Below are 26,340 nucleotides of genomic sequence, written 5' to 3'. Positions count from 1 at the left end.
GTTCTTTTATTATTATTAATTACTGTATTTTCCATACAAACTATAAAAACACACACATATATTAATTTGTATATATTAATATGCATTATATTTATATCATGTTTTGTTCTATTAAAATGTGGCTTAAATGCTTATAAACATCACAGTTACTGTGACTTCATCTTTTGGAAATGTCTGCAAAATTAATTAAAAGTTTAATACGTAGAATAGAAATCTATCCAATTTGAACTGGGATTATACCCTAAGAATCCCAAAATACCAATTCAAAAGAACCTATGCACTCCAATATTCATAGCAGCACAATTTACAATAGCTAAGTGCTGGAAGCAACCTAAGTGCCCATCAATAAATGAGTGGATCAAAAACTACGGTACATTTACACAATGAAATACTACACAGCAGAAAGAAAGAAAAAGCTTCTACCCTTCATGAACAGCCTGGATGGAACTGGAGAGCATTATGCTAAGTGAGATAAGCCAGGTGGTGAAAGACAAATACCATATGATCTCGCCTATAAGGGGAACCTAATCAGCTAAGCAAACAGGCAAGAAAAATATGACCAGCAACATTGAAAGAAAGAAGAAATCAACAAGGATGGGAGGGAGGGAGGGCTATAGCGGGGAGGGGAAGAGGAAGTGTCAGTTCAAAGAACAGGTGTGAAGGACACATGGAGGAAGCCAAGGTGGGGAAGGATTGAGGTGGGGAAGTGGAGGTGGGTGAGGCAGGGGAAAGTGGTGGCGGGTAAATGGAGACAAATGTATTTGAAAAAATTTTTAAAAAGAAATAAATAAATTTGAAAATATATGATTATATAGAATGTTTAAAAAGTGTTGCTTTGCTTTTAAGAACATCTGCTAATGAGAACAAAGTGAACAAAGTATTTGTTAGTCAAAAATGTTTAAAGTTTATTACAAATTGAGAATAATTTTATAAGGTTAATGTACATACAATTTGTAAATGATTACATGTAATATGTTCAAATTATTATTTCTTATAAAGTCATTTAAAGCCTTTTATAAGACAACTTTTTAATATACACTTTTTCAGAGATAGCATAAAAAATGATTTCTAGTTCTGACTAAATTATCAAAGTCAAATTTTTAGGCTCAGAAATACTAATATTGTATTGTAACTGATAACCATACTGGTTATTTTTCTTTTCTCACTTGAATTTGGGGCTCCACTGCCACTGTCCACCTCATTACTTTCATCACAGTACAGCTCCCACTGATTTCCCTGCTCCCAATTCTGCCTACCTGAAGTCCACTGTCCCCATGCTGCCAGCAGCAGCACACCCTTCTAATACCATTTCACCACCTCTTGCTAGCTCAAAAGAGTCAACCCATTCCTCACTTGCCAAGCCTTTCCCTGTTTCTCCAAATATTAACACATGGCCTCTTCTTCCCCTCAACTTTTTCTAGTTTCCATATCTGCATTTGCTCATAAAATCCCTGCCTGGGATCCTAGAATATCCTTTCCACAACTCCCTGCCCCAAACTTCTGTAAAACCTACAGACTTTATGGACCATTTTAATTATCACCTTTTTTTGGGAACTATCCATACCTACTTGTTCATTCCAACAGCATATACCTCCAATTCAGTAAAAACAAGAAGACATGATCTCTTGTCTTTAAGGAACTATGAATGATAACTACGACCACCACCCAGTGTATTGTATTAACTACATGCTAAGGAGTAGACTAAGTATATTGCTTATTACTTTATCTATTTAATCTGCACAAAAACCCAGTTAAGGAGTTACTACCAGTAAACCCATTTTATAGACAAGGAAAGTAAGGCTCAGAGAAATTAAATAAATCGCCTAAGATTACACAGCTAGTAAAATCTGGATACTAGTAGAACCATAGCTTCTTGCAAAAAAGATAAGCATTTAGTGACTCAGCACAAAAGAATGTATATTGAATTCCTATGATAAAAGCTGTTATTGTGTTTTATATTAAGAGACAGAAAAAAGGTAAAAAAATCTGTTTTACTTATTTAGCCTTTCTGCCAGTCTTCTTTGACTGGTGATGATATTGTGTTTAAATACTGATTTTTTAACTAAAATGTCTGCAAAATATTTACAATACTGAGTGAAAATTAAAGAAATACACAGATAATTATTTTTTTAAAGATTTTATTTATTTATTTTTAGAGAGAGGATAAGGGAGGGAGAAGGAAAGGAAGAGAAACATCAATGTGTGGTTGCTCCTCAAGCGCCCCCTCCTGGGGACCTGGCCCACAACCCAGGCATGTGCCCTTCCCAGAAATTGAACCAGGGACCCTTTGGTTCACAGGCTGGCACTCAATCCACTGAGCTACACCAGCCAGGGCCAAACACACAGAAAATTCTAAGACAAGACATAGAGAAGTGCCAGGAGAGATTCATTAGCATAATTCTAGATCTCATCTGGGACTGGAGTGTGGGAGTAGAGTGTTGGGGTTAGAGTAAGGGTTAATGGGGGTAAGAAAGTGAGTCAAAAAAGACCATCTGGCAGGGTTTAACATTTGTGATGGCATAGTGATTATGGCGAAGGAAGACTGTTTCAGTGAGAGAAAGTGCATGAACAGAAAAAATGAGAGAGAAAAATGAGGTATCTTCCATGGCACAGTAAGTCCAGCTGGACTGAAACATGAAAGTGCCAAGGTAAGGAGAGTGGTGGATCTGTCCGGAAGGGTTGGGTTTGGACCTGACTGTTAGGGATCTAACCACAAATGGAAGAATCTAAATCTAGTCAGTGAAAAAGGAGTTCCCAAAAGGCAAATCACAAAATCAGAATACTGCCTTAAAAAGCTTAATTTGTGTGCAACACATAATGGAGAGATGCAAACAAGAAGAAGAAGAGAAAAACATAGCACTGTGAGTAGAAAAGAAAGGAAGGATACAGTGATGTGGTGGGGCTGGATTATCCCCTAATTGCTCACAGCACTTTCCTGACCAGCTCATGTCTTGACCCATGACTATACTAATACTTATGTTTAATTTATCATTTTTGTTTCTCCCTTTGATCCTTGACTTACAGCAATGCATGTAATTTTGAACCTTTCATTGGAAGCTCATAGGTTGGATTGGGAGCTCAATACCACTAATTTAACTATTGAATCTATAGTACTTATTTAAGCACACAGAAGGAGTTTAATAACTAATTATTAAACTGTGAAGTACTGATAAACTGAATGAGAACTGTTGTGTTCCCAACTTCATCGTTCACATCTACAGATACATGTTTTAGCCGTATCTACTTTCCTTTATAGCAAAAGATGTTCCAACTTTGTGGTCAAAGTCATATGTGGGCATGGATTAGTTTCAGATCAGAAAGTCTCTTTCCAAGATTAGGCCTAGTCATTGCCTCAGAATAGCTTTGTAATCTTTCAAACTTGTAATCAAAGCTTTGAAAATACATTTTAAAGTTATTTTTATGTTTATTTTAATTAAGTGCTTGACAAAGTTCAAGGCTAAGGAACAATTTTAAGTCTCAGTGTTCAAACTGCCTAAGCCAAAGGGGTTCTGCCGCTAGGCCTCACTCTCTCCTCTCTATGCCCTCAGAGCTCACAGGTAAAGTAGAAAAAATTAAGGAAGACTCCACCTTGAAATGTGCACTATAACCTGTTTCCTGGGCTGGTGCATCCTCCAAGATTACATGCTAGCTATAGGAGGGAAGTACAGAGAACAAAACAAAACAATACTGCAAGAACTTGCCAAAACCAATAACATCTTGTGATTCCATGGCTGGTGTCTCAGGATCACTGACGGAGAGGGAAAGTTTCTTGTTCGAAATTCCTGTTTCATGTGTCTGAAAACAAGTGACTAATTGACCCAGAGATCTCTGATGCCTCAATATCAGAGATCTTTGGGAGAACTATGTTCTTAAGAGTTTGCCCTCTTTCTCTTTTTCTTGGATATTCACTGAATGGTCTGAAGATGTCACTGTAGAAGAAATAGCACATTCTATCTATAGACATTCTTGTGGCACTCAGAGACAGTCCCAGAAACCAGGGTCATAAATATGTGCAAGCAGAAGCCTTTCCATTAGCATGATCACGCACTTTTAAAGGCATATCTCAAAGTATTTCTTGTTTAGTTTATAAAAGCTTAAAGGCATAAAAGAGAGAAAATGAAATAAAACGAAGTATGGAAGATTCATTTTGGCAGAAAGGTAAGAAAAGAATTTTTTGTAACTCTGGCCCACTTGGTTTTCCTCCAGGTCTTGCATATTTGGGTTCCTAAATAGAACACATGATAAAACCAAAACTTCTGTATCACATGGCAAATAAACTAAAGGATTCCAGGTGAAACAGAAATTATTTATTTAGAACTTTGCTTATTATAAAGGGCAGGTTTTTGTGAATAACAACAAGGACACAAAAGCTTCATAATTGTAGTTAAAAAAATGGGATCAGAAACTTAAAGTCAACTGAACAGCAACTCTTATGAGACAACCAGATACTATTCTGTGTTCTTCAACATTGTCATTTTGCCTAATGATACCACCTTGGGATACTTGTAGTCCCACAGTTTATCTTTAAAAGAGTTGACAATCTCTTTTTTCTCTCTGAAGAAACAATATTGTTTTTCAAGTTCAACCAGGATTAAGTGTCTGGCAATACAGCAAAGTCTAGACAAATGAATTAAAAGCATCAGTCTAGCAGTCACAATATTTAGTGCCTCATTAGTTGAAAGGAGCAAATTAGGCTAGATTTATAGTCAACCTACTGAGAGATACTCTTAGAATTTTACTTTTGTGTTAAAAGCAGGTAATTGTAAGTACCATGGTGGTGGAATGGATTTAATGCCCATGAGAACAAAGAGGACAAAATAATTATTAAAACAGTGACTATATCCATAGAGATGATAGCAAATACTAGTATATATAGCACACGTCTTTCAGATTTTCTCACATTAAAGACATTCATTCGTTTCCATTTGGATCATTTTAAAATGGAACTGTTGCTATTTTTCTCATACATAAGAAGCCCTCTTGCATAATAACACAGAATGATATTAAGCCAGTGAGGCTAGAGATCCTTTGTGACCCAATCAAAGAATGACATTAAAAAAATAGCTTCAGATTAATCTGACATGATTCATTCTTGTATAAAGAACAAAAAAACAATCATTATACTTTTAATTTTCAATTCCACTACCTCATGCTTCCAAGTGTTTGTTATTTCAAAAGCATCTTTTGTATCTTGCAAAGCATTTCTCAACCTGCTGTGATTGCTAACTTGGAACTCAGACCACTGAAGCAGGAAAAAATAAGCTGATGAAAACAAAAGCCCCATGTTCTCACTATAGATTGTGTCTTCTGGGACAGGCTATCAAAACTATTAATATTTCAAAAACAGGAAGTCAGAGAATTCTAAACTTTTAGAGATAGTTTTTCTCCTAATGAAAAGATTCTATTGCACAAAATAGACTGAAATATGTAACAAATATATATTTCAGAAAAATGTGAATTTCTTAAGTATAAGCATCAAATAATGGTAAAATTGTAATTAGTTACTTCTTTTCCTAGTTAAGTCTTTCAGGCTTACCTGTGGTATAACTCCAAAGGCTTTCCTCCATTGCTGCAAAGTTACTGAATCCCAAGACACACCATCAATTTGAATTTCTCCTTCAGTGTTCAGCAGTCTCAAAAGAGCTGATAACAAAGTACTCTTCCCTGATCCAGTTCTTCCGAAGAGGCCCACCTAGAATATAAGAGTGATGGCATTACTCCTGTGATACACAATACCCTACCATAAATGTAATCTGGTATTATATTTCAATTAAAAAAACACAGAAACTGTTTTAATTTTTAATCACCACCAGGGCAAGATTTTCACTTATTTATTCAAACATTTTCATGCACTCTCTATTCTGACCCATGTTGATCTGGAAGAGAACACAGAAACTGACCATAAGAAGTTAGATCCCTGATGCTGACTTCATTTATCACTGACCTTCAGTAATAACAAAAAGGTTGAAAATGCCCACTTTATATCAAGGAAAAACAAAGATACGGTGTCTTAACATGCATCATTTCTGAGAGTGAGCTCAAGCCAGAAAGAGACCTATAACTTGTTCTAGTTACAAAAATAAACATGAGCTTGAAAATTAACAAATCTGAAACAGTCCTAATACTTAGGTACTGTCCTTTATAAATAAGCGAGCATTGGGTTCAGGCCTCGCAATAAACAAGACTTAGTTCAGTGAGCTACACATCCCAGAGAAGGCAGGTCGGGCCGGTTACGCCTCACACATAAGGAACTGTACAGTTGTGAAATCAAATTCTTACATCCATGCTGACTGACAAAGAAGGAATTTTGGGAAGCAGAACCATATTAAAGAAAAGAAAAAACTGTTATTACTACCTAAAGACCATAAGAGCATAATATGGTAGTGAGAACACCGTGCATAGCAATGTAAGAGCAGGTGCTACAGGAGATTTAGAGGCAAACTCTGTATTCTGAGGTCAACTCAGAACCAGCAGTTGGATGAAGGTGCTTTAAGTGAGATCAAACATTCCTGTGGTTATTTAATGAATAAACTGCCTAACATTTAGAGGCACTGAATAAATGTTCATTTTCTTCACCTTTCATTACTCCTATTTTTAAAAACCATTTAGCCATTTTTACAGTAGATCTAAGCAGATAGTTTTGTAGTGATTTTTGCACTATCTGTGGTAAAGGACAGTTATGTTTTGTTTTGTGTTTTACTTTCTAATCCACTGCAAATCAGCGCCTTAATAAACAGATAATAAAAATGAATTTCTAAATGCTTATTCTCAATTTCTATACTTACCACATATCAATAACAGTTTGTAAATCAGAATCAGCTCATAAACACAATAAATGCTTTAAAGCAGGGGTCTCCAACCTCCAGGCCATGGACTGGTACCTGTCCGGGTCTATTAGCAACCAGGCCACACAGCAGGAGGTAAGGGTGAATGTAATGCACTTGAGTCATCCAGAAACCATCCCACCACCCCCGTCCATGGAAAAACCGTCTTCCACAAAACCAGTCGCTGGTGCCAGGAAGGTTGGGGACAGCTGCTTTAGAGCATAAAACCATCTTTAATAAAAATAAGTCATTAATTACTTATTAGGAACCTGGTAATAAACTAGGTTTTTGGGATAAACTGGTAAACAATAATGACACAATGTCCTTCTTTCATGAGAGCTCTATAATGAGACTTTTAAAAATGCATGTTCTCCATTTTGATGGTTGCTGGAGGAGAGGGGTTGGGGGGAAGAATGAAAGAGGTGAAAGGATTAAGAAGTACAAATTGGCAGTTACAGAATAGTCACAGGGATGTAAAGTACAGCACAGGGAACAGAGTCAATATCGTAATAACTATGTTATGGTGTCACAAGGGTACTAGATTGATCAGGATGATCACTTAGTAATTATATAATGTCTAATCACTGGTTGTACAAGTGAAGTTAATATAATGTTGTATGTTAACTGTAATTTAAAAATAACAAATTTAAAGTAAAAAAATTAAAATGTACATTCTCTGAGACAATCAAGAAAATAAGATAAACCAAATGTTATACGCAACACCCTTTTGAGGTTCTTCATACTGATAATCACAATCAGTAATTATTTTTACATTTTTTCTTGATTATTGCTTGTGTTAACCCCAAGAATACAAATTTTTCAAGGGCACAGCAGTATACCTTGTTTCCCCTTAATTCTCAGCACCTGGAACAATGGTTGGTCCACATAAAGTGCTCAGCAAGTACTTGTTTGGATTGACAGAGAGACAGTAAGATGAAAAGATGGAAGGATGGGTGGATGGATGGATGGATGGAAAGAAGGGTGCAAGGGGGAAGGAGGTATAGAAGGAGGAAAGAAGGCAGATTAATAAATAAACTGATTTAGATGATCTGACAACAGATAGATTTAGTTAATTTGTTCAATTTCTAGATCTATTCTTAATTTTAGAATATTGGGAAGTTTCATATACACATTTCCATTTCTGAATCAGCCCATGTTGTACAAACACACTCATGATATGTCATGATTATTCAAACTCAACAGTAAAGCTTGTATAACCAATCTGTATATGCCTTGTATAAGTGAGGTATGGAGGGAAGAGAAGGAAAATTCAATAGAAAGAAGTGATTTTCTCTAAAGTCATACCAAGAATTTTTGATAGTGCCATGAAGTCTAGGCCTCTTTATTATTGATCAGAGTTTTAATGACTAGAATAAATGACATGTTCCCTTTCCTTAAAAAGCAAATACTGACTTTTGGAGCACTCAGTTTTTATGTTGGGATGAGACTAGATTCAGAGGTAATTTGTAAATCTTCTGTTTAGTTTTAAAATTTTTAGCTATTGTTCTGGTTTCCTCATATTATTGAACTGCTGGTATTGCAGTATGTTTGACACGTTTTTCATTCAACACCAGCAAATCTTACTGGTTCATACCTAACAAAGTCTTATTGTTATTTATGTAATTGGCACTTACTAATTCTTTTCCTGGATTTGTTTTGCCAGGCTTCTCAGTAACCTGTTGAATAAGCCAGAGTACTTCCCACAGATAAGCTTTTAATATCTATCCTAATTTCAAGACAATGTTTTCCAATGACTTCAATGAACCTTCTCTCTGAGAATTTTGGATCAAGATAAATCAAACTACTATGAGGAAAGTTAAACAGTGTTAGGTTTTGTGTTAGTTGTAATTGCACTGTACCATGAATAGAACAGTCTCAGTTCCTACTCTTCAGAATTACTGAGTCACCATTTTAATACTGCAATAGATTGAAACCACTTGTAATTATTTTTTATCTCCTAGTGATTTCCAGAAATCAAGATACCAAATCAAATGAAATTTAGTTCCCCAAAATGATAACAACTGTATCTTGTATATGTTGATATATCTATTTAAAAAAACATGATCCTAAACATAATAAGTTCTTGGGAATATGGTCCTCATAAACTCAGTATTATAAGTCAGTAAATGATTCAGCTACTACTTCACACCGATTTTTAATCAAAACAGAATGCCATACGTGTTTAACAAATTAAATTCATACTTAAGTACTTGTGCTGGTGTGATATGAACCCTTCATGTTTTTAATTGTTTCTAGCATTTTAGTGTTTTGAAGAGACTACAAATGGATAAGTGAGGTAAACTCATCCAAAAGAACAGATCTTGAAGTACTATTAAATATTTATGTAGTCAGAGGACTGTCTAGTGCACTGTGATATATACAATGTACCATCTCTGAGGCATTTTGATAATTCCAGGTTTATCATGAAAGACCTACCTCCAAACAAAAATCTCAGCCTGAATTTTGAGAGGAAAAATTAAAGGAAAAAAGGAAGAGCTATTCTAGTTGGAGAAAGGTGATCTGGATATGAAAATTCAGCAAAAAACAAACAAACAATTTGAGATTAGAAACAAAAATAGTTTTTTTAAAGAAAAAGTGATAAAACATTTGCTACATTTCTCATCCATTGAAAATAAAATTTAGATTCAAAGATGTCAGCAGGTGAAAGATACACTCACCTACTCCTGACACAAAACTGAATTTACATCTAAATTATAAAACAATGAATCTGAATAACCAACTGTAGGCTAGCTGAACTGAAGTATTATAACCAAAGATATACAGGAGAAGCCACATAGAGACTGGGAAGGAGGGGGGAGATGTAGAAAGAGCTGACCCCCAGAAACACTGTGGTGGTTGAGGAGCTGGAGGGATAACTCTCACTAGGAGCGAGGTTCTCAACCCCATGCAGGGAGCCTAAACCCAGAGTGAGAGAAACAGCAAGAGGGTCCCACAAAGCATCTGGTGGAGAAAATCAGTAGGGATTCAGTCCTCCTGGGAGAGAAAGGAAACTGCTAGAGACCCAGACACCACCTTCTCCATGTTGAGCACTCCTACTGTTACAGCGCCAGCCTGGGAGTATACTGCCTGGTCCTCCAGCCACTGGCAATACCAACCTACCATGCTGAGGTCCTGCAGAGGGATCTGCTGGCTGCACCCAGCAGGAACTCTGAGGGTGCTCTTTTTCTGGAGCGTTGGAGAAGGGACGATTCTTCCCCACCTCCAGTGCACAGCCAGTGTGCCCTCTCCTACCTGTTGAATCAATGGGCCTGCCCTGCTTCTCTGTGGCTCCACCCTGCTGAGTTCAGTATTGCAGAGGGACCAGAGTAATGTGCAGAGCTGGGACCTTGAGAGCATTTCCCAGGGAGACTTTTGTCCGAGAATCAAACAGGCAGATGCTGGATTGTGTGGATACATCACAGGGGTTGGGGGGAGGGTTGCTTTTGTGGGAGGAGTTAACCCTTCAGGCTGGCCCATCTCCTATCTTTCCTGCAAGCTTGACTTGTGCTAACCTGGAAAGGGGAAGTTGTCCGCCTCCGCGCCCCCCCACAAGCATGCCAACAACACCTCCAATGAGAGACTATTTGAATCAGCCCTCCCAAGTCTTTGTGGCCCCAATGAGCTGAACTTAGTTCTTGGTGGGGGAAAAAGTGTGCTGCTTAGAGCTGGGACATTTGGAGTGAGTCTCCCTAGGAGGCTATAGTCTGTGAGGGGGATCAAGTGCTTGGTCTCACCCCTGAGGGCTCAGCTGACACCAACCTCAATGTGAGACTTTTTGATATGTCCTCCTGAGCCCTGGTGGCTCTGCCTGTTGAGCTTGCTCCTGCAGAGGGAACAGCTGGCTGCATCCAACCTGAACCTAAACCTGAAGTTTGCTCCTCCTGTGGAAGCTTGAGTTGGAGACTTTGGCAGATATCCAGTGGTTTGGCTTTGGAGGAGAGACCACTTTACCCTCACTGAGTCCCTGACTGCGTAGCACCCAAGTAGGAAAACCATTAGCCTTGGCCTTCCAACCCTGGTCACCACACCCTACCACCTTGTAACCTATGGAAGGATCTGTGCATGGCATCCAGCCTGGGCCCACTCTACAGTCTTTCTTTGGAAGGCTCTGGAGGAAGATTAGGCAACCTTTGTGGGTAGTGGTGTAGTTGACAGGTATAGGTGAACCTCAGAAAGTCTCAGACATTTTATAGATTTATTCCTACTTCTAAGCTGGAAGAAGCTGACCCCATACCAAGTTGGCCCCTCCCATGCAAACCCAGGTGCAATAGACATAGCCACAAACAGTGAACAGCTTGGTACCTCCGGACAAGTAGCCCAAGGCAAGTTACTAATGTCTGATATTGACCTGTACCTGAATCACACCCAAGTGGACCCAGAACAAACACAACCAGGGGTGGGATTCAGACAGACCACAACAGAACTCAATCCAGCTAGCCACATAATCAGTGCGCCCAAAGAGGGATTGCAGCAGGCACCATACCCTGTTGAGAACAACTTTACCATGGGCGAGGGGCAGCAGCTCCTGCACAGTGACTCATATGTAGTGGTTGAGTCCTATCCTTATAGTAGGCCAGCGTGAAGAGCTAACTCAACCCATGAAAGGACCAAAAGCATTCAAGACACAACTACAACAGAAGGGTACACATAACACACAAGGAACTTTCTTGGAGCACTGAGCTCAGGTGATCTGGGAGATTGTGCCGCTGACCCCAACAAGACACCTACATCATAAAGCCATCATATCAAGTTTGGGAGTCATAACATATATAGATTCTATCCAGAAACAAAATGAGAAGATTTTAAAAAATGCCCACAACGAAAAAAAAAAAGAAAAAGGGAAATCCCCAGGAAAAGAACTAATTGAAATGAAAGCTACCAAGATACCAGATGCAGAATTGAAAACAATGGCTATAAAGATGCTAAGGACTTTAGGGGAAGAATAGATGATCTCAGTGAGAACTTAAGAAGACAGTAAGCATTAAAAAGAGACATAGAAACCATAAAAAGGAACCAGTCAGGAATAAAGAATACATATGTGAAATGAAGAATACACTAGAATCAACAACAGGTAAGATAAAGCAGATGACTGAATCAGTGATTTACAGAACAAGATAACAGGAAGCACCCAAGCAGAGTGTCCAAAAGAAAATGGAATTTTTAAAAAAAATGGGAAAGTCTAAGGATTCTCTGGGACAACATCAAGCATAACAACATTCACATCATAGGGGTGCCAGAAAGAATAGAGAATGAGCAAGGAATAAAGAACCTGTTTGAAGAAAAAATGGCTGAAAACTTCCTTAATGTGGCGAAGGAAAAAGCCATACAATGTCAGGAAGCACAGAGTCCTAATCAAGATGAACCCAAAGACACCCACACCAAGACACACTATTGTTAAAATGGCAAAGGTTAAAGACAAAGAGGGGATCATAAAGGCAGCAAAAGAGACTTAGTTACCTACAAAGGAGTTCCCACAGGCTGTCAGCTGATTTCTCAACAGAAACACTTCAGACCAAAAGGGATTGGCATGAAGTATTTAAGGTGGTGAAAAGCAAGGATCTGCAACCAAGACTATTTGATCCAGCAAAGCAATCATTTAAAATTGAAGGCAAAATAAAGAACTTCCCAGACCAAAAAAAAAAGAAAAAATCTAAAGGAGTTCATCTACCAAACCAGCATTGCAAGAACCGCTTAAAGAGATGCTTTAAGAAAAAGAAGAAATAGAGAGAGAGGAACATTGATATAAAGAATAAAGTGGCAATAAATAAGTACCTGTCAAGAGTAACCTAAAATGTAAATGGGTTAAATGCTCCAATCAAAAGTAATAGCGTAGGTGAGTGAATAAGAAGACATAACCCATATATATGCTGTCTACAAGAGACCATACTCAGAACAAAAGATACAGACTGAAAGTGAAGAAAAGAAATAAATATTCCATGTAAATGAAATGAAAAAAAAAGCTGAAATGTCAATACTTAAAGACAAATAGATTTCAAAACAAAGACCATTGCAAGAGGAAAAGTATATTACTACATATAATACTAAAGGGATTGATCCAAGAAGAGGATATAACACTTGTAAAAATACATGCACCCAATATAGAAGCACTTAAATATATGTTAAAAAAAATCTTGGTGGACAGTGAGGGAGAAATCGACAGCAATACAGTCATAGTTGGGGACTTAACACCCCACTGACATCAATGGATAGATTTTCTAGACAAAAAATCCACAATGCAATGGCAACCTTAAATGACACACTGGATTGCTTTGATTTAATTACTATTTACAGGACATTTCATCCCAAAGCAGCATAATACATACTCCTTTCAAGTGCACATGAAACATTCTCAAAGACAGACCATATATTGGAACACAAAATAAGAATAAACTCAAGAAGATTGAAACCATAGCAAGCATCTTCTCTTACCACAATTGTATAAAACTAGAAGTCAATGACAGTAAAATAACTGAAAAACATTCAAAAGCATGGAGGCTAAAAAACATGTTATTAAACAAGGAAAGGGTTAACAGTGAGATCAAGAAAGAAGTCAAAAGTTACCTGGGAACAAATGAAAATGGACACACAACAAACCAAAATCTATAGGACACAGAGAAAGCAGGCCTGAGAGGAAAGTTCATAACATTATAGGCCTACCTCGAGAAGCAAGAAAAATATCAAATAAACAATCTAACCCTACACCTAAAGGAACTACAAAAGAAAAAGAAACAAAGCCTGGAGTAAGAAGAAGAAGAAAAGAAGTAATAAGTATCAGAGCAGAACTAAATGAAATAGAATCTTAAAAAAAATCACAAAAGATCAATGAAACCAAGAGCTCATTCTTTGAAAACATAAACATGATTGACAAACCTTAAACCAGACTTACCAAGAAAACAAATAAATAAAATCAATAATGAATAGAAGTAATAAGTGACACCACAGAAACATAAAGGATTGTAAGAAAATACTATGAATAACTATAAGCCAACAAATTAGTCTGCTGAAATGGGTAGAATCTTAGAAATTTACAGTCTTCCAAAGTGAATCAAGAAGAATTAGAAAACCTGAATAGACCAATTACAACTGCTGAAATTAAAACAGTAATTAAAATACTCCCAGCAAACAAAAGTCTTGTGTCAGATGGCTTTATGGGCAAATTTTATCAAACATTTAAGGCAAAACTAACATTTATGCCAAATTATATCAAACTATTCCAAAATATTCTAGAAGAAGGAAGACTCCAAAGCTCTTTTTACAAACCCAGCTATATCTTAACTACAAAACCAGATAAAGTTGGTACCAAGAAAGAAACTTATAGCCAATATCTCTGAAGAGCACAGATACTAAAGTGCTCACCAAAATATTAGTAAATCAGATCCAACAATACATTAAAAACTTCATACATCATGATCAAGTGGGGTTTATTCTGGGAATGCAAGAAGTGCAATATGTGCAAATCAATAAACACAATACAACATATAAACAAGATGAAGGGTAAAAATAATATAATCATATAAATCATATAGAAGCAGAAAAAGCATTTGATAAAATCCAGCACCCAATTATGACAAAAACTCTCAGCAAAGTGGGAATAAAAGGATCATACTTCACCGTAATAAAGGTCACATATGACAAACCAACAGCCAACATCATATTCAATGGGCAAAAACTAAAAGTGTTTCCCTTGACATCGGCAACAAGATAAGGATGTTCACTCTTACCACTCTTACTCAACACAGTACTGGAAGTACTAGCTACAGTGATCAGACAAGAAGAAGAAATAAAAGACATCCAAATTGGAAAAGATGAAGCAAAACTGTCATTATTTGCAGATGATATGACATTATTATATGTAGAAAACCCTGAAGAATCAACCAAATATTTGCTAGATCTAATCAATAAATTCAGTGAAGTAGTGGGATACAAAATTAATATTTAGAAATTGGTGAAATTTTTATACACTAATAATAACCTATCAGAAACAAAATTTTAAGAAAACAATCCCATTTACTATTGCAACAAAAAGAAAGGAAGATACCTAAGAATAAATTTAACTGAGGAGGTAAAAGACCTGTACTCAGAAAATTTTAAGATACTGAAGAAAGAATTTGAGGAAAATACAAATAAATGGAAGCATATATTGTATTTATGGTTATGAAAAATTATCATTAAAATGCCCATACTGCCCAACACAATCTACGGTTTCAATGCAATTATTATTAAAATACCAATGACATATCTCTGAATGTCTAAAACAAATATTCCAAAAATTTATATTGAACTCCTAAAGACCTTAAATAGCTTCAGCAATCTTTAGAAAGAAAAACAAAGTTGTAGGTATCACACTACCTGATAATTAAACTAAACTACAAGGCCAGAGTAGTCAATACAACATGGTATTGGTACAAGAACAGACATATCAATCAATGAAACAAAATAAAGAGCAGAGAAATAAACCCATGCCCATGTATTCAATAAATATTTGACAAAGAAGGCAGGAACATACAATGAGGAAAAAAGTCTCTCCAATATATGGTATTGGGAAAATTGGAAATAGACATGCAAAAAAAATAAACTAGACCAACAACTAACACAATGCACAAAAATAAACATAAAATGGATTAAAGACTTCAAAGTAAGATTTGAAACCATAAACTCCTAGAAGAAAATATAGGCAGTAAAATTTCAGATATTTCTTGTAGCAATATTTTTGCTGATATCACTTCAGGCATGGCAAGCAAGGAAAAATAAATTGGATTACATCAAACTCAAAAGCTTTTGCACAGGAAAAGGAACCATCAACAAAATGAAAAGGAAACCCATTGAATGGGAGAACATATTTGCCAGTAATACTCGTGATAGGGATTAGTTTCCAAAATACATAAAAAACTCATTCTACTCAACACCATGAAAACAAATGACCCAATTAAAAAATGGGCATCCCGAGCCAGGTGGCTCAGTTGGTTGGAGCAGTGTCCCATACACCAAAAGGTTGTAGGTTCAATCCCCAGAAGGGGAATATACGGGAGGCAAACAATTGGTGATTCTCTCTCACATCAATTTCTCTCTACCTCTTTCTCCCCCTCCCTTCCTCTCTCTTTAAAACTAATTAATAGATCCTTGGTTGAGATTTTTTAAAAATTTCTACTCTTTAAAAAAAGTGGGGAAAGGACAAGAATAGATGCTTCTACAAAGAGGACATATGGCCAAAATACATGAAAAATTTGCTTAATGTCACTAACCATCAGAGAGATGAAAATTAAAACTACAATGAGATATCACTTCACACCTTTGAGAGTGGTCATCATAAATAAATCAACAAACAAGTGCTAGTGAGGATGTGGAGAAAAGGGGACCCTCGTGCAATGTTAGTGGGAATGCAGACTGGTGCAGCCACTGTGGAAAACAGTTTGGAGTTTCCTCAAAGCGTTAAAAATGGAACTACCTTTTGATTCAGTGATCCCATTCCTTAAATATATCCAAAAAAAAACCCAAAACAGTAATTCAAGATAATATATGCACCTCTATGTTCATTGCAGTGTTACAATAACCAAGATTTGGAAGCAGTCCAAATGCCTATCAGTAGATGAGTGGATAAAGTTGTTGTACATTTACACAATGGAATATTATGCAGCCATAAAAAAGGAAATATTACCTTTTATGACAGCATGGATGGACCTGGAGATTACTATACTAAGTGAAATAAGCCAGTCGGAGAAAGATATACCATATGATCTCACTTATATGTGGACTCTAATGGACAAATGAACTGATAAACAACAGGAACAGAGGCATGGATACATGGAACAGACTGATAGCTGTCAGAGGGGAGGGGTTTTGGAAGACTGAATGAAAGAAGGTGAAGGGATTAAGCAATAAAGAAACATGTATATAACACATAGACACAGACATCAGTGTGATGATAACCAGAGGAAAAGGAAGCTGGGAATAGGCAGGAGGCTGGAGGGAATATGGGTACAGAAAGAGACTTTGCTTCAGGGGACGGGCACACAATGCAGTGTGCAGATGATGTTTTGTTGAATTACATATTTAAAACCTGTATGATTTTCTGAACCAATATGACCCCAATAAATTCAATTAAAAAAATAAAATATGAAGTGCAGTTTCTATAAACAAAATGCCTAAATTAAGAGCAAAATAATTAACAGGGCGTCTTTTCCTTAAAATAATTTCTATGGACAGCGTGTTTTAATATGAAAATTGAATAATTTTTTTGCACAAAATATTGATTTTTTTCATCTTTTCACATGCTATGGGCTAAATATTTGAATATCCATATGTTGAAGTCCTAACCCCCTCCGTGATCGAATTAGGAGGTGAAGCCTTTGGGAGGGGGTTAGGTCATGAAAGTAGAACCCTTGCAAATGGGATTAGTGCCCCTAACAAAAGGGCCCCAGAAAAGTTCCACTCTCCTTCCACCATGTGAGACAACAGTGAGAAGGTAGATATCTATGAGGAAGTGAGCTCTCAGCAGACACCAAATCTGCTGGTACCATGATCTCAGACTTCCCAGCCTTCAGAATTGTGAGAAATAAATTTCTGTTGTTTAAAAGCCACCTAGTCTATCCTAGTTTGTTATATCAGTCTGAACTGACCCAGAAACACCATATAACTAACAATACTGAAATCCATAATAAGAAACGTCCATGTCAGTGCTTTTCAAAAGTTTTATTCAAGATGAATCTGACTACTGCTGAGCTTGCAGGATTTCTAGATAATCAAAATAGTAACTAAATTTAAGTCTCAGATTAATTCAGCATGAAAGAAATATGTTGGGCATCTTGTTATAATTTGCAAAATGTTATTATAGGTCTTACAGGCAAGACAGTAGATATGACATTCTTAAGAGAGCTGCTCAGCATAACATTTTAAGAATCAATTCCCACTCTAAACAACCACACTACCTAAAAATAAGGGTAAGCCATTCATTGATTCACTCATTTATACATAGTAACCTCAGCAGTGAGCTAAAGAAAGGGATAAAGAAGATGAAAAACAGGACTTGCAATTACTGGTCTGGAATATGAGGAACTTGGATGTCATTACCTCATCCTACCTAATAAAAGCTGAGCAAACTGAAAAAACAAACAAACAAACAAAAAAACCCTTCTTAGATCTGTCAGAGAGCGATAGGGCTAAATGCTGCCACCAAAAAAGAAGTTAAACAGGCAGATACAGAGAATCACAATTTACTGCACAGAAACCTATGACAAGAAACCTCCTAATCTGTAACTTAAAAATTGTTGGAGGCTCAATGTGGACAATTCTCAAGAGTAAAAAACTCCAGAGAGACCATTCATGGTGGGGGGGGGACCCTATTTGTGTGAGTATCGCCTCCAGGAGCCCAGCCAGGTGTGTCACATCACAATGAAGAACACGGGGAAGTTGCCTTGTACATCCAGCAGAAAGTGGAGAAATGTAACAAATTTTCCAATACCTGAGTATTCTGTTCTCCTTGAGGACTCCCTCAAGACACTATTTTACCAGAGCCTAAACTTCTGTTGTTGTTATTGTTGTTGTTGCTGTTGTTTTTAAATTAGACTCTTGCTGATTTAGGGAAGGAAAATACCCAACTCTAGCCTATACTAACCATTTGTTACATCTGAGGAAGAAAAATTTGAGAAGCATTTGTGAAGTTCACTGCTAAAGGACACAAGCTCACTAAAAGACTGAGACTTAATCATAGAACTATAGAACACAACCCTTTCCCCTAATCATATGCCACTAAAAGCATAATTATTAGTGTTCTTTTATCCAGTACACTGTGTACACTTTTCAACACAAAATTGCAAGGCATACTAAAAGCAAAAAATAGTTGGAAGAGACTGAGCAAGTTTTAGAACCAGAGTCAGATATGCAAAAATGCTGGATATATCAGTGTAGGAACATAAAACAACTGTGAATAATATACTAAGGTATCTAATGGAAAATATTTGAGAACAAATGGATAGTGTAAGCAGAGAGATGGAAATTCTGATAAGGAATCAAAAAGAAATGCTAGAGATTAAAAAAAAGCACTGTCAGAGTAATGAAGAATGCCTTTGATGGACTTATTAATAGACTGAAAATGGCTGAGGAAAGAATCTAGGCCCTTGAAGAAACCTCCAAACCAACAAGCAAAGGGAAAAATATGAAAACATAACAGGTATCTAACAACTGTGGGATAGCACAAAGGGTATAAGATCTTGTAATGGGAATGCCAGAAGGAGAAGAAAGAAAGAAATAAGAGAAATATTTGAAGAAATAATGACTGAGGACTTCCTCAAATTAATGTCAAAAAACTAAACCACAGGTCCACAAAGCTCAGACACACATCAAGAAAATACATATAGGTGTACCATATTTAAACTACAGAAAACAAGAGAGAAGGAGAAAATCTTGAAAGGAGACTGGGGGAAATCACCTTACCTATAGAGGAATAAAGATAAGAATTAAATCTAACCGCTCTTCAGAAAACATGCAAGCAAAAAGAGAATGAAGTGAATTTAGTGTTGAGAGAAAAAAACCCCACCAAACTAGAATTCAGTACCCTGTGAAATTATCCTTCAAAAGTAAAGGAGAAATAAAAACTTTCTCAAACAAATATTGAGGGAGTTTGATGCCAGTATACCAGCTTTGCAAAAAATGTTTCATAAGGTTCTTTAGAGAAAAGGAAAATATATTAGAAACCTAGATATCCATAAAAAAGGAAAAGCATGAAAGAATAAGTGAAGATAAAATTTAAAAATTTTTAATTATTTAAATTGATCTAAATTGATCTAACAGATAAGTTTGTTTAAATGATAACAGTAACAATGTATTCAATAATGTATGTTTATAGTATATATGCTTCTGTGTAAGTGTCATTAATGGCAGCAACATTATAAAGAACAAGATGGAGGAACTGGGAATATTGTTATAACATACTTGTTATAATTGAAGTATTATACTATAATATTATTTAAATGTGACATGAATTAGCTGAAAATACATATTGCAAATTCTAGATCAACCACGTACACACACACACACACACACACACACACACACACCCCTTTTTAAGGAGGCAAAAACTGACAGAACTCCAAGGAGAAATAGATGAATCCTCTTTACAGTTAGAGAGGTCAATACTCTTATCAAAAATGGACAAATGCAACAGTAAGAAAAGCAGTAAAGACACAATTAAACTATACAAACCCATCAATCAACTAAATACAATTGAAATGAATCAACTACTTAATCCAATAACAACAAAACAAACATTATTCTCAAGCTCATACAGAACATAATCCAAAATAAATCACATTATGGGCAATGAAACATACCTTAACAAACTTAAGAGTAGAAATCTAACAATGTCTGCTCTCAGACCACAAAATATTTTAAACTAGAAATCAATAATAGAAGAATAGTTAGAAAATCTCCAAATACTTGTGGATTAAACAATATGGGACAAAAAAGAAAACTCAAGAAAAAATTTGAAATATTTTAAACAAATAAAAATTGAAATATAATTTTTCAAAATGTGTGGCATGCAGCGAAAACAGTACAGAGGGAAATTTATAGCATTAAATATAGAGAGAGAGAAGAGATACCTAAAATCAATATTCTAATCTGTCATAGAAAACTAGAAAAATAAGAGCAAATTAAATCTAAACAAAGACAAGAAATAATAAAAATTAGAGCAGAATCAGCCAGTTTACTTAAAAAACAAGAAATCATTAGAGAAAAATAAAGAAAACAAGTTGATGTTTTGAAAAGATCAATAAAATCAGTAAGTTTCTAGACATGTTAACTAAGAAAATAAAGAGATTGCTACAAACTACTAATATAAAAAATGAAAGAGGGGACGTAACTACATATCCCATGTTTAAGAGAATAATAAAGGGATACTTATGAACAACTCTGTGCCCAGTACTTTGGCAATCTAGATGAAATGGACTATTCCCTGGAAAGACACAATCTGACAAATTTACACAGGAAGAAAAAGACAATCTGAATAGGTATATATCTATTAGATAAATTGAATCAATAATTAATATTCCTCCAAATGAGAAATTACCAGGCCCAGATAGATTCATTGGTAAACTCTACTAAACATTTAAAGTAGAGTTTCTACCAATTTGCTACAATCTGTTCCAGAAGATAGAAGCAGAGGAAATGCTTCCCAACTCATTCCATGAGGCCAGCATTAACATAATTCCAAAACTATTCAAAGACATTAAAGATCCATATTTCTCATAAACATAGATCTAAAAATCTCTAAAAAAAATTAGCAAATCAAACCCAACAGTGTATAAAGAAGATTATATACCACAACCAAGTGGGATTTTATCCCAGTTATGTAAGGTTGGTTCAAAATTTGAAAATCAGTTAATTTAATTCATCACATCAATGGGATAAATAAGAAAATCACATGATCTTACTAATATTCTCAGTAAACTAGGAATAGAGGGGAACTTCCTCAACTGATAAAGACATATAAAAAAACTCTATAGCTAAAATCATACTTAATGGTGAAATAGTCAAAGTTTTCTTGCTAACATCAGGAACAAAGCAAGGCTGTTCCCTCTTCATCACTCCTTTTCAACCTCATACCAAAGGTCCTACATAATGCAGTAAGATGAGGAAAGGAAATAAAAGGCATACAAATTGGAAAGGAAGAAATATAACTGTCCTTATTCACACATGACATTATTGTCTATGTGTAAAATCCAGAAGAATTAACATAAAAGTCTTGGAAATAATAAGTGACAATAGAAAAGTTGCAGGATACAAGGTTAACATACAAAGATTGATTGCTTTCTATGTATGAGCAATGAACAAGTGGAATTTGAAATTAAAAACACATTTCCATTTATATTATCAGTCCCCAAAATAAAATACTTAGGTATAAGTCTAAGAAAATATGCACAAGATTTAGATGAGGAAAACTATAAAATTATGATGAATGAAGTCAAAGAAAAATTACATAAATGGAGAGATTCCATGTTCACTGATAGGAAGATTCAAATATTGCCAAAATGTCCGTTCTTCCCAACTTTACAGATTCAATGTCATCCCAATCAAAATCCCAGAAAGTTATTTTGTCTATCTGAAAACTGATTCTAAAGTTCATATGGATATACAAAAGACCTGGAATAGTCAGCACAACACTGAAGGAGAAGAACATAGTCAAAAAACTGACACTACTCAACTTCCATGACTTTGGTTTGTAGTTGACTTAAAAGATTGAGGCTGTATAATATGAACATTTTCAGTTTCCCAACTCTTTGCTCAATGATTCTTTTTAACTTCGTTTCTCTGTAACTCCACTAATCTCCTTTCCTCCTGTCTTGAACTGCTTAAAAACATATTCCTCTCTAGTGCAAAGGCAAATCTCTCCATGTAGCCATGCTCTTAGACAGGTATTCTTACTTTTTCTTTCCCAACACCAACACTGGTGTTCTACATAGCTTCTCACTTCAGTACTCACCCCTTTAATAACCTTTTGTAGTTGAACTACTGCATTCATTCTCCTACACCAAACAACTCCTTTAAATAGGGGTTCTCACCCTTGGGCAGGCATGAACAAGCACTTCCTGGAATGTATGACAGAGCAAGACCACTGTCCTCACCCCCAGAGTTTTTTATTCAGTCGAGCTGGTGGGGCTCAATAGTATGCATTTCTCACAAGTTCTTAAGTGATGCAAATGATGCTTGTCCAGGGTCCACACTTCAAGAATCACTGCTCTTGAAGATGATAAAAGACCACTTAGGAGCAAAATTGATTAGAATTTCTGAGTCATCAAATTCCTTTATTGTTTTGGTGCTAATATTCATACAATCTTATCTTCCAATACATCCTTTCTGCATCCACAGCCTGACTGAAACAGTAATTGTTTTCTGTCATCCTTCATGTCTTGTGATATTCTCTCTACTCAAAGCACACTTCTTCACCCACCTTTACTTGTTTAAATATATAATTCAAGTCTGCCTTTTTCTAAATGTCACTTCCCATGGAAAACTTTTCCTAAATAGCCCAAGTATCAGCCAAATCATACTAACTGCTTCTTCTTCTGTATTACCTTAGCATTTTCCTCATTGTCCAAGGGTATAACAAAAGTCTTTTGAGATCCTAAAGCTTATATAATTTGGAGGGGGGAGCTCTCTTCAAGAAAGAATAAAGATTAAAATTATAAATACAAAAATAGGCATGGGGCCTTGAATGGGGCTCTGACAAGTGAAGTTCTCTGAAATTAAAACATAAGTTTTCTTAACTCCACAATAAATCTGCCTCAGCCCTTTACTGGAACTCTTACTTCTTTTAGACTGTCATCTCCTGGGAAATTTTCATATTCATTCTCTCTCTCTCTCTCCTGTCCCCCCTTTTATTTCTTTATCTCACTTGCCTCACCCCCTTATTCTACTCCCTCTTTTTCTTCTTTTAAGAAAAGCAGTGGCAACTTGTACCAAAAAAACTTTCAAGTCAGGTAGACCTGAGTTTAAGATCCCATCTATTGTAGTCACTTAATTGAACTTCAGTTTCTTCCATTGTACACAAAAAGGGTAATAATAACTACCTTTTTGAGTTATAATAAGATTAAATGTGATTGCAAATAAAAGTCTTTAAACAGTGACTAGGGCATGATAAGCACCCAATACATTAGTTTCCATCTATGGTAAGATCCATACCCACAGCACCTAGACACTACCTTACAAAGAATAGTTACTGAACACACATGGCCTGCTCTCTATGTTTAGGTTCAAGGAAAATGAAATGCCTGAACACATTGTTTCCTGTTCATTTTACAGCATCTCTGATTACTACTCTCACATCAGGGAAACTGCGTACAGAAAAGAGGACTCTGCAAATTCTGTCACTGTACTAGGACTTGGCTGACTTTAATTGAGTGGGCAAGTGAGCACTGAGAGATCTAAGGGGTGGGAGGATGTAATGAGGAAGGAAAGCAAATGATTTATTATAGCTTTCCACCCTGGTCAAAGGTAGAAAGCTGGGGTAAAAATCAATAGTCAAAAATGAAACTACTTGTGATTTTTTTTATAACTTGATGACAGCACTTTCGGCATGTGTCCTGGTGACTGCAGGGACACTGAGCTGCTGATGGCATTCTCTGATGTATAAAGCACCAAAGAGTATTTAATAATGCTTTTCTCAATGCAAAGGAAGAGCGAAGGCAAATCACTGATTTTACATAGTTACAAAGCATAATTTTAACATTTATCCAAGTTCAATAATGAAGCAAAAATGTCAAAAAACTCAGAAATTTCATGAGAATGATGATATAAAGCAAATTCTCATAAACAAACTCATTCAAATACCAGGAGTAAGTTCAACTTAAGACTCTAAATCTTTCTATTTATGCCCATTTAAAACTGTTTATGAAAGCTAGGGAAAATAGCAGAAGGGTGAATGAAAGTCACACTGACCTTCTCCCAGGACCCATCTGGAATTACAACTAAATTGTGAAGAAATCACCTGGAACAAACAACTGAACAATAGGGAGAGAGAAGTCTCATAACCTCAGACAGACAGAAAAATAAGAATCAGCTCCAGCACAACCTGACTGGGTAAGGAGTGCAGTGGAGACTTGAGAAGGCTGGCTGGGAGCCCACTGGTGGCAGTGCCAGAGTGATATTTAAATGGCCAGTGGGATCCCCCTGAGAAGAGTGGTGTCTAAACCATAAGTGGGGACCCCAAGCCTACAGCACAAGAGCCCATAAAGTACACAAATAACAGCCAGCTGCAAAAAGTGGCAGGGTTGCTCTCTGCCAGAGATGGGAAGCTGGAGACACAAAGAGCCATTTAAAGGGTTAACACATAAATTTTTATTGTAGCCACTTACCCTGGGCTCTGGCAAAGGTGGGGGCAGAGTGGGCTAGAGACACCTGAGGAGAAACTGGGGAAGGAGGCGTTATGGAGAGAACGGAGGGAATAGCCAGCAGGATTCCAGTGCTGACTCCTCCTCCGTATGGCAGCAGCTATCTTTCTCAGGCAGACCATTCCCCTCTGAGCAACCTGAGGGGAAACAATAGCCTTGACCCTAGGAGGGATTCCGCCACACCCTATGGTAATGAAGCCTGATGGCTGAGTGCACGGTGACTAGATTAACAACTGAAGGAGACAGCCACAGACAGTACATCCTTGAAAGTATGGAACAAACTGCCTAAGGTTAAACGGGGTCAAAATCTGATATCACCAAAGGTGGATACAGAAAGAAAAAATAGCAAAGTTCACACCACAAACTCAAGAAATCAAGACAGATCAATTTAGGAAGTGGAGGCAAAAAAGAAACATCTCATAAATAATGGGAAGACAAAGAAACACCTCTCACTCCACCAAATCTAAGGGAAAGGAGGAGATGCCAGAAAGAGTACTAAATGGAAGAGAGGGAAGTAAACTACCAGATATTGAGTTTGTAACAACAGTTCTAAGGAAGCTCAATGAGCTCAGTGAGAATTAAGAAAAATCACAGGGAAACTGCGAGGAACTTACTACAAACTACATAATCATGAAAATGGACATAGAAACTATCAACAAGAGGCAAGAGGAAATGAGGAATACCATTTCTGAATTGAAGAATACAGTAGAAGAACTCAAAAGCAAGTTAGGTGAAGCAGAGGATAAAATCAGTGAGCTAGAGGACAATATAGAAAAAAGTCTCCAGAAAGAGCAAGAAAATGATAAAAGATTCAAAAAGAGTGAAGAGGCATTGAGGGAAATGCAAGACAACCTGAAACGTAATAGTATCCATATAATAGGGTTGCCAGAAGGAGAAGAAGAGGGGCAAGGGACAGAGAACCTGTTTGAAAAGTAATGATGGAAAACTTCCCTCATTGGAGGAGAGAAAAAGTCACACAAGTCCAGGAAGCACAGAGGGTCCCATTCAAGAGGAACCCAAGGAGGCCCATTCCAAGACACATCATAATTAAAATGGCAAATATCAAAGACAAACAGAGAATTCTAAAGGCAGCAAAGGAGAGACAGGTAGCAACATGCAAGGGAGCCCTGGTACATCTAGCAGCTGATTCTCAACAGAAACACTACAAGCCAAAAGGAATGGCAAGAAATATTCCAAGTTATGAAAAGCAAAAGCAAGCAACCAAGACTGCTCTACCCAGCAAGACTCTCAGTTAAAATGAAAAGCAAAATAAGGAGTTTCCCTGACAAAGGAAGGTTAAAAGAATACACCTCCACCAAACCAAACCATCATTGCAAGATATGCTAAAGGGACTGCTTTAAGAAGATGAAAAAAAAGAGTGAGAAAGAGAGGAACATAGGTACAAAGGGAACAAATGAATAAGTACCTATCAATAATAACTTTATATGTAAATGGATTAAATGCTTCAATCAAAAGACTTAGGGTAGCCGAATGAATAAGAAAACATGACCCACACATATGCTGCCTACAAGAGACCCATCTAAGAACAAAGGGCCTACACTAACTGAAAGTAGAGGGATGGAAAAAAATATTCTAAGCCAAATGACAGGGAAAAAAAGGAAGAGTAGCAACAC

General features: G+C 36.5%; 1 protein-coding gene across 1 annotated transcript in view; it reads right to left on the bottom strand.

The window, feature by feature from the left end:
* The window catches only part of CFTR (CF transmembrane conductance regulator), a 195,913-nt gene that overhangs the window by 19,872 nt on the left and 149,701 nt on the right, over window positions 1-26,340 (bottom strand). The window contains exon 23 of the mRNA XM_054564044.1: window positions 5,537-5,692. Within this exon, the coding sequence (XP_054420019.1) occupies window positions 5,537-5,692 (156 nt within the window). The remainder of the gene's footprint in view (window positions 1-5,536; window positions 5,693-26,340) is intronic.

The sequence above is a fragment of the Pteronotus mesoamericanus genome, unplaced genomic scaffold (genome assembly GCF_021234165.1).
Source record: "Pteronotus mesoamericanus isolate MK-2021 breed Mesoamerican mustached bat unplaced genomic scaffold, CSHL_Meso_final scaffold_85, whole genome shotgun sequence".
Lineage (NCBI taxonomy): Eukaryota > Metazoa > Chordata > Mammalia > Chiroptera > Mormoopidae > Pteronotus > Pteronotus mesoamericanus.
Note: the sequence above shows the minus strand (reverse complement) of the source record. Positions and strands in the feature narration are given on the sequence as shown.